This window comes from Monodelphis domestica, chromosome 8 (assembly GCF_027887165.1).
Source record: "Monodelphis domestica isolate mMonDom1 chromosome 8, mMonDom1.pri, whole genome shotgun sequence".
Taxonomy (NCBI): Eukaryota; Metazoa; Chordata; class Mammalia; order Didelphimorphia; family Didelphidae; genus Monodelphis; species Monodelphis domestica.
This window is the reverse complement of record NC_077234.1, coordinates 242,083,500-242,092,227: the sequence shown is the minus strand read 5'-3', so window position 1 is coordinate 242,092,227 and position 8,728 is coordinate 242,083,500. Positions and strand designations below refer to the sequence as shown.

Sequence of the window (8,728 nt, the reverse complement as noted above, 5' to 3'; positions counted from 1 at the left end):
AGCAATGTGATAGTTGTCATTATTGATGCTTTCCCCTGAGATTAGCCTCTCTATCTCACTAAGGTGAGAGGTCCTGTGCTCATTGCAGTCAGTGCTGCAAAAGGTCAGCATGGAAGCTTTGACCTACTCCTATTTTCTATCCTGGAATGGCTCATCTTCCCTCAGGGAGCCTGTTGGTCTTAGGCTTCTGTGGGCTAACAATAGTGCTGCGAGATTTAATGCAGACATCTCATTGATTTTAGCCATTGTGCTGCTCAGAACTCCTGAGCTCAAGCAGTCCACCACCTTCAGCTTCTCTCAGCAGGAGATATTATAGATGGGCACCACCACCTCCAGCCAAAGGGTATAAAATACCAGAGCAGGAATCAGGGAGACCTGTGGTCAAATTGCACTCCTGCCTGACACAAGCACTATCCTGTTTACTCATTCATAAGATCAGCATAATTATGTTTATAATACCTTTTTCAGGGTCGTTAAGACTCAATTGAATTTGTGTATTTGAATTTCTTTTTTAATCTTAAAAGAGTTTTAGAAACATCAAAGTATATAATATGTGTCATTTACAAAATCCAGAATCATAGCGGATTACTTGTTGGATCCCATTTTTCTTTAGGCTTTACATTAAAGAATTCCTTCATATTCACTTAAAAAGAAACTTTACCTTCAATCTTAGAATCAAAACTATGTATTGGTTCCAAGGCAGGAGAGTGGTAAGGAGTAGGCAATGGGGAACAAGTGACTTGCCCAGGGTCACAAAGCTGAGAGGTGTCTGAGGACAGATTTGAACATAGGACCTCCCATCTCTAAGTCTTGCTCTCAGTCCACTGAGTCATCCAGCTGCCTACCTTAATATCCTTTCTTAAAGTCACAGTGTCTCTCAGATTCATTTTATTTTATTCTAATTCTGGGAAAAGAAGAGAATAATTATTTTAAATGCTCATTTGTTAAAAGAAGGAAAATTAATGCTGAAGACATCCTGATGAAAGGGCACCAAGTGCAGGAAAAAATTATTTCATAGAGTAGTTGATAAATGTCTTCTTTGTTTCTCATCTCTCCTTTCAGCAAGCATTCATATTGGAATCATGATGGAGGAGAATATGACACTGGTGACAGAGTTTGTTCTCACTGGCCTTACAGATCGCCCAGAAGTTCAGCTCGTGCTCTTCCCTATATTTTTAGTGATCTATGTCACAACCATGGTGGGGAATATTGGTCTGGTGGTGCTTGTTTGGATGGACTCTCACCTTCACACACCCATGTACATACTCCTGAGTAGCTTAGCTTTCGCAGATGCTTGGACTTCCTCTTCAGTGACTCCTAAGATGCTCATGAACTTCTTATCCCAAGATAAATCTATTTCCATTTCAGAATGCATGGCCCAATTTTACTTTTTTGGTGCCAGCGTAACAGCAGAATTATTCCTTTTGACAGTGATGGCATATGATCGCTATGCAGCCATATGCAAACCCCTGTTATATCCAGTGAGGATGTCTAATAGACTCTGCAGCCAACTGGTGATTGCTTCATATACACTTGGATTGCTTCATCTCATGATACACGTGGTTTTGTTATTTAGATTAACCTTCTGTCAACCAAATATAATACATCATTTTTATTGTGAACTTTTCCCATTGTTAAAGGTTTCCTGTATTGACCCATTCCTTAATTCTCTCGTGGCTTTCATTTTTTCTCTCTTTATACAATCCTTTACTCTTATGACAATCTTAGTCTCATACACATTTGTCTTTCTTGCCATCCTGAGAATTAAGTCTGAAAACGGCAGGAGCAAGGCCTTTTCCACCTGTAGTGCACATCTGCTCTCTGTCTCTTTATTCTTTGGTACCCTTTTAATAATGTATGTGTGTCCTGGATCTGGTGTTGCCAAGGATCAGGACATAATGTTCTCCTTGTTTTACACAATTATCATTCCTCTATTAAACCCATTTATTTATAGCCTGAGAAACAAAGAAGTTCTTGGTTCCCTGAGAAAAGTAATAAAAAAGTAAACGTTTCCCATGTGAAGTTGGAAATTGTTCCTGTTTATTTTAATGAAATCTTTAGATCTTTCAGGAGAGACTTAGCTGTGCCAGAGACAATTCTCAATGTCCAAAATGATTAATAAATGCCATCTGAATCTATCTCTGCATGGAGTATAGGTATTGTGCCCTTACTAGGGACACTATCTTCCACAATAATTTAAGCCTATGGTGGCTTTTGAAGGGGACAGACTTTAGGGAGTTTGCTAGTATGCTGACATACTATCCAATCTGTTCCAGTAACTAACTAATCAAAGAGTGAGACCAGAATGCTATCCACCAGACATATTTTTCACACCAATTTGACTATGAAAAAAATATTAGTGAGTACTATCAAAAGTGAAATGAAATATTTTTGTTGTCTTAATGTAATCAAATCAAGTGTTTGTTTCTGCCTCTGTTTACCTTTTTTATTTGATCAATACATCAGTCTCATTTTTCTCTGTTTATTATTAGTTATAATTCTCTATTGCTTAAAATGTATTTTGTTATCTCATTATTCCTTTAGTTATTTATTTGTCTTTGAACCATTCCTTTTTATGATACCATCATGGAATCTCCATTTACTTATAAGTACTTTATCTTTCTCTTACTTATCAATTTTTAATCACATCATAATTGTTATAGGACATATGTAATAGCTATTCCTTTCTATATTTCCTTATGCATTCCCTGTGCTTGGGCATTGTAAAGATGATATTAGAAAATAAGTATTGTTGTATTAGTTTAGGGATAAGAAGTAAAGTGGCTGCTTGAGAAAAGAACTGGAGTTTGAAGCAGAGCTAAGAGAATGTGCTAATTTCAGATGTGACAGTTACAAACTGGTTTTTCTGTGTCAATTACTCTCTCTGGCAGTTGGCAGAGACACACTCAGAGACTCTCTCTCAGGGCTGGAGGAGGTAACATCTTTGCCTCTCTCTGTCTGAGGGAAAGATCTGAAGGAGCTCAGTGTTTTCCTTTCCCAACTTGGGAATCACTATTGAATATCTACTGTGGTTTTTATAGATTTTTTAACTTTGAGAAGAACAAAGAAAAACATGGTCTTTGGTTTGGACTCCGAGTCTGTTAAGACTCAGACTTCTAACTGGATTCTTGTTGAGACTCAACAAGTGAACCTTTGCTATTTTATAATTAGAAGACAAAGTTAAGAAGTATAAGGATAATAGTGGTATTTTTTATTTAGATAGCATAAATTTGGGTTAGTCAGAACAGGGAGGATTAGTGTAGTCTGTGAAACACAGGAGAAGTGGTTCCTTGCAGAACCAGGGAGTTTATTTGGGTGGATTTAGAATCCCTTAGAATTAGAAATCCTTAATTTACCCTTAAATATTTCAATAAATATTTTATGTTTATAATGAGGCTGGCCCTGAAGGGAAGTTCACATTTGAGCTTCACTTCATCACTGAAAATATTTGATTACATCTATCAAAAGTATCCAAACAGCTTTGAAAAGTTTTGAATTGAAATTAAAAAGTTTTTCTATCTGTAGCTCACCTTTATAGTTTTTTTTATTTTTACAGCAACTAATCAGTTTTTCTTCACATGCTATGCAGTGATAATTATATATTATTTGTCATCCCTTATTTTCTGAGTTATCATTAGTTCTTTGGGGAGAGTTCTTATGTCATTAATGAAGGAATGTTCTCATTTCATGAACACTCATCTCATACTTAAAATAATTTTTTTTTGCATGAACACAATTTAATCTCTTTCAAACACATAATATACACTCCCATCTTCTTTTTTATGATTGTTTACATGGAAATAACCTAGAACTACTAATGTAGTCAGCAAAAAACAAGTCTTTAATCAGGAAGGAGATAGGTCCAATCAGCCACTATCACAGAGCCAGGCATCAAGATACTACACCAAGTCAGAGTCCTGGGGCTCTGGGGACAGTGTCTCTGAGAGGATCACCATGTGAGATGATTCTCCAAAGACTAATGGACCTTGGGAATCTTTTATATCTTTTGGGGAACCAGGTACAGCAAGCATACATTGACAGGTTGTAATTAGGCTTGGGAAAGAGGCTGCAGCCAGCAGCTAGGGTAGCAGGGAGTGCTTTACTACAATGAATACAAAAGCAAAGGGTCAAGCCAAGGGCTGGGCTTCCAGTGGGAGAGCTTTAATTCAATGGGAGAAGCTACTAAGACAAAAAAGGCTACTTATTAGACTATGTCCACTAGTCTCACCCAAACTGGAGTCACCAAGCACTACTAAGTCTATTTTTCAGTCTGATAGAAGTGAGTCTGGGACTTCTCTCAGGGTGAGTTCTCAGGGGGCAGGGGCAAATTTGAAAGCTGCAAAAAACCCAGTTGACATAACCAATAACATTTTAACTTTCTTGAAAATTCTCCCCTCCTTCCTATTTAAAGATGATTGTTTTACAATAGTATCAATTCCTTCCCTATGTTCATATGAATTTCTGATTTATCTTCTTTGTTGATTGACGTATGTGTGTGTGTGTGTGTGTGTGTGTGTGTGTGTGTATGGCTATATGCAAATTCTTTTGTATATTGGATATAATATATTTGTATAAAATATATACCTATATATACTCACTTTATAAGCATATAGTATACTGTTAAAAGGATTATTGATCCTTATTGATAATGGGTTTTGGTATAGGTATTTCCAAAACCTGTGTCCTGAGTAGACAGGCTGTTGTTTTAACCATTGGGAAAGATGGCTTCCCAAGCAGTCTAAAAAATTTCTGGCTCAGGCCAGGTTATGAAAAAAACAACAACTATTAATTGGATGAATTAAAATTTAGGAAAAAGGGGAAAAAGGAAAAGTGAGAATATTTACCCTAAATCTAAATTTTCTAACTATACCCAAAACCCAACTTAAGTTTCACATGAACCTGCTTTTCCTTTATAAAAATCAAGGCTTACTTATCTTCCTATCTGTCTAATAAACTAATTTTAACTTTCTACCCTAAAACTAAAAATATAAGTTATCACAATGAGAAAGATTGGATTTCTTTCCTGCTGTTTAGATGGAAAAACAGCTAATCAGAATCTTCACAGCTTTGCTGTCTTCTGCCACTACTAACAAAGCAATTATAGTGCACCACAATCTTTTTCTTTCTTATTTGGATATTTCTCAAGTGGAAATTTCACCACATCTTCTCCAGCTTCCAACTCTCCTAGCCAAAAATCCTTGGACCTCCTCCCTTGAGTCAGGACAGACTAATATAGGCTGTTTCTTGAGTCAAGACAGATCAAAAGTGAGTGTTCTTTGGTCTAACTGTCCCTTTCAAGAACCTTTGAGAAATTCTTTATATTTATATATCCACTCTTGAAAATTCTAATTTGGCTTAAAGAAACTTAGCTTTCTAAAATTTCTATATTTATCTATTTCAATCAGTTATATTTCTTAATCAACTCTTAATTAACTCATTAAAAAATTAATTTATTTAGTCATGTTAGAACATTATTCCTTGTTTACAATTATCCCATTATTTCTCTCCTTCCCCTCTACAAACCCTTCCAGAACCAAAAGAGCAATTTAATTGGGTATTACTTGTGTCCTTGGTCATAAACTATTTCCATGTTGTTGGTGTTTGCATTAAGGTATTCATTTAGAGTCTACCTCCCCAGCAATATCCCCTGGACCCATGTATTCAAGCAGTTGTTTTTCTTCTGTGTTTCTCATCCCACAGTTTTTCCTCTGAATGTGGATAGAGGTTTATCTCATAGATTCCTCCAAGTAGTTCAGGATCACTGCATTGCCACTAATGAAGAAGTCAATTACATTTGATTGTAACACAGTGTATCAATTTCTGTGTAAAATGTTTTCCTGTTTCTGCTCCTCTAACTCTACATCAGTTGCTGGGGGTTGTTGCAGGCCCCATGGAATCCTCCACTTCATTATTCCTTTGAGCACAATAGTATTCCATCACCAACAGATTCCACAATTTGTTCAGTCATTTCCAAATTGAAGGGCATCCCCTCATTTTCCAAATTTTTGCCACCACAAAGTGCACAGCTATATTTTTCTACATGTCTTTTTCCTTATTATCACTTTGGGGTACAAACCCAGCAGTGTAATGGCTGGATCATGGGGCCGATAGTCTTTTAGAACCCTTTGGGCATAGTTCCAAATTGCCTTCCAGAAAGGTTGGATCCATTCACAACTCCACCAGCAATGCATTAATATCCTGACTTTACCACATCCCCTCCAGCATTCATTAATTCCTTTTGCTGTCATGTTAGCCAATATGCTAAGTGTGAGGTGATACCTCAGAGTTATTTTGATTTGCATCTCTCTGATTATAAGAGATGTAGAACACTTATTAACGTGCTTATTAATAGTTCTGATTTCTTTTACTGAAAATTGCCTATTCATGTCCATTGGCCATTTATCAATTGGAGAATGGCTTGATTTTTTTTTGTACAATTGGTTTAGTTCTTTATAAATTTGAGTAATTAGACATTTCTCAGAGGTTTTTGTTGTGAAGATTGTTTCCCAATTTGTTCCTTCCCTTCTAATTTTGGTTGCATTGGTTTTTTTGTACAAAAACTTTCTAATTTGTTGTAATCAAAATGATTAAATTTTCATTTTGTGATTTTTTCTAGCTCTTGCTTGGTTTTAAAGTCTTTCCTTTCCCAAAGATCTGACATGCATACTATTCAGTGTTTACCTAATTTGCTTATAGTTTCCTTCTTTATATTCAGGTCATTCACTCATTCTGAGTTTATATTGGTGTAGGGTGTGAGATGTTCATCCAAACCTAATCTCTCCCACACTGTCTTCCAATTTTCCCAGTAGTTTCTGTCAAATAGGGGATTTTGGTCCCAAAAGCTGCAGTCTTTGGGCTTATCACAGACTGTCTTGTTGAGGTCATTTACCCCAGTCTATTCCACTGATCCTCCTTTCTGTCTCTTAGCCAGTGCCAAATTGTTTTGATGACCACTGCTTTAAAGTATATTTTGAGATCTGGGACTGCAAGACCACCTTTCTTTGCATTTTTTTCATGATTTTCCTGGATATGAGGGAGGAAAGATGAATATTTCTTAATTAAAAATTTAGAAAACAAAAGAAAGATTGCCAGATAAAGTCCTTAATCAGAGTTTTCAAAAATCTCATTAATGTATGTATTTTTCTTTTCTATATCCATCTACTCTATCACTTGTCTGTAGGGAAAACAAATAATTTTGCAGTTGAATAACTTTTTTCTTTTTCTTTTTAAAAATAAGTTAATTTATTTAATGAATTAATTTAGAATATTTTTCCATGCTTACATGTTTCATGTTCTTTCCATCATCTCCTCACACCCCTCATGAATAACTTTTTAGGTTTATTTTCCCACTTTCATATTTCCCTGTGCCTTTCTGTCTCCAAGAATATAATTCTATCTTCAACAAAAAAAATTATGTATTGATAGAGCTTATTCCTGCATATTCTTCTAAACTATTGTTTTAACATTTTTGTCTTGAGACTTATTAGTCATTTCTTTTCTTTATTTCACATCATTTGCTCTGAATTTCCATGTGGTAGCTTTTTAATTCTCTTTTTGAAGTATTGTGATATAGGTAAGCATTTTTTCCCCAACCTTTAATTTTGGTGAACGAATGTGTCTGCTCTTCAAGAATTAGTCTACCAAATTCTAATTAAAGACCAAATTGGAAATACTAAAAATTAAAGGAGAAATTTCAGAACAATATGACAACAATTTATATAAGTCAGAAAACAGATATTTACTTTGTAACTCAAGTATTCAATTTCCAGGAGGTTGTTCAGAAAATAACACTGACAAGATGGACCTGAACAAACATGTTCATAGATATTAAAATTTTATTAAGAATAAAAAGTGGAAGCAACTATTTCCAGGTAAGCATGGTGGCCAGCTAAATGAGGCTTACTCACTCTCCCTGACACACACCGACATACACCGATAAGGATCACTCCAAAAGACCTTAAGAGTGTATATCAGAGGATTGGAGTAACTGTAGAGTGAGGAGCAGCAGTGAAGGTGCGCGTGATCGAGGCTTTACCAGACTATAAGAGGGGGAAAAGGCTTCCACCCAAACGCAAACGTGAGTGGATCCAGACTGCACCACACCCACCTATAGGGCCAGAGCCGGGGCCAGCACCCACCAAGACGAATGAGCAAGGGGTGCTTCTGAAGTGAGGAGAAGGCACTTCTGTGCCCTTGTGAGCTGACTAGGACAGCAGGGGACCCCCCACCCCAAAGGCAGCTAGGCAGAAAAACTCAAGACATGAGAGAGAACAGATTTCAGGTGCCCAGAGCCAGCACACCTGCCAGAACCAGAGAGTAAGACAGGAGTCCCTCTGGAATGAACAGGGAGCATTTTTTGGGTCCTTGGGAATTAACCAGGTCTGCTGGGGACCTACCCCCAAAAGTAACTAAACCGGAAAACCAGGTGGGCAAGAGAGAGCAGACACTGAGCACCTCTGGAGGAAGGCACTGAGAAAATCCACAAAGGACTGAAGAAAACCAAGAGCCTGGTCATTAAATCCATATACAACAAAAAGAAAACCTGCTCAGCAGACTAATTTCTGATTAAAGAGGGAACTGAAAACATCCAGAAAAAATGGCTAACTGTGCACAGGAGCCTCAAAATCCCAACAAGAAATCAAAAAAGAAAACTGTCACCCTCGAAACTTTTTATCGAGGAACAACCCAGGCTACAGAGGAAATACTGGATCAAAGTCAAAATAAGGCA

At 36.7% G+C, this 8,728-nt stretch overlaps 1 protein-coding gene across 1 annotated transcript; it reads left to right on the top strand.

The window, feature by feature from the left end:
• Positions 1-1,082: 1,082 nt before the first annotated feature.
• Positions 1,083-2,006, top strand: LOC100618937 (olfactory receptor 5AC1-like). The gene has a single exon (XM_003341797.1). The coding sequence runs from the start codon at positions 1,083-1,085 to the stop codon at positions 2,004-2,006; it is 924 nt and encodes a 307-aa protein (XP_003341845.1).
• The last annotated feature ends 6,722 nt before the right edge of the window (positions 2,007-8,728 follow it).

What these genes read in the sequence shown, in the direction of transcription:
- LOC100618937 (XM_003341797.1), top strand. Translation starts at nt 1,083, where the DNA reads ATGATGGAGGAGAATATGACACTGGTGACAGAGTTTGTTCTCACTGGC.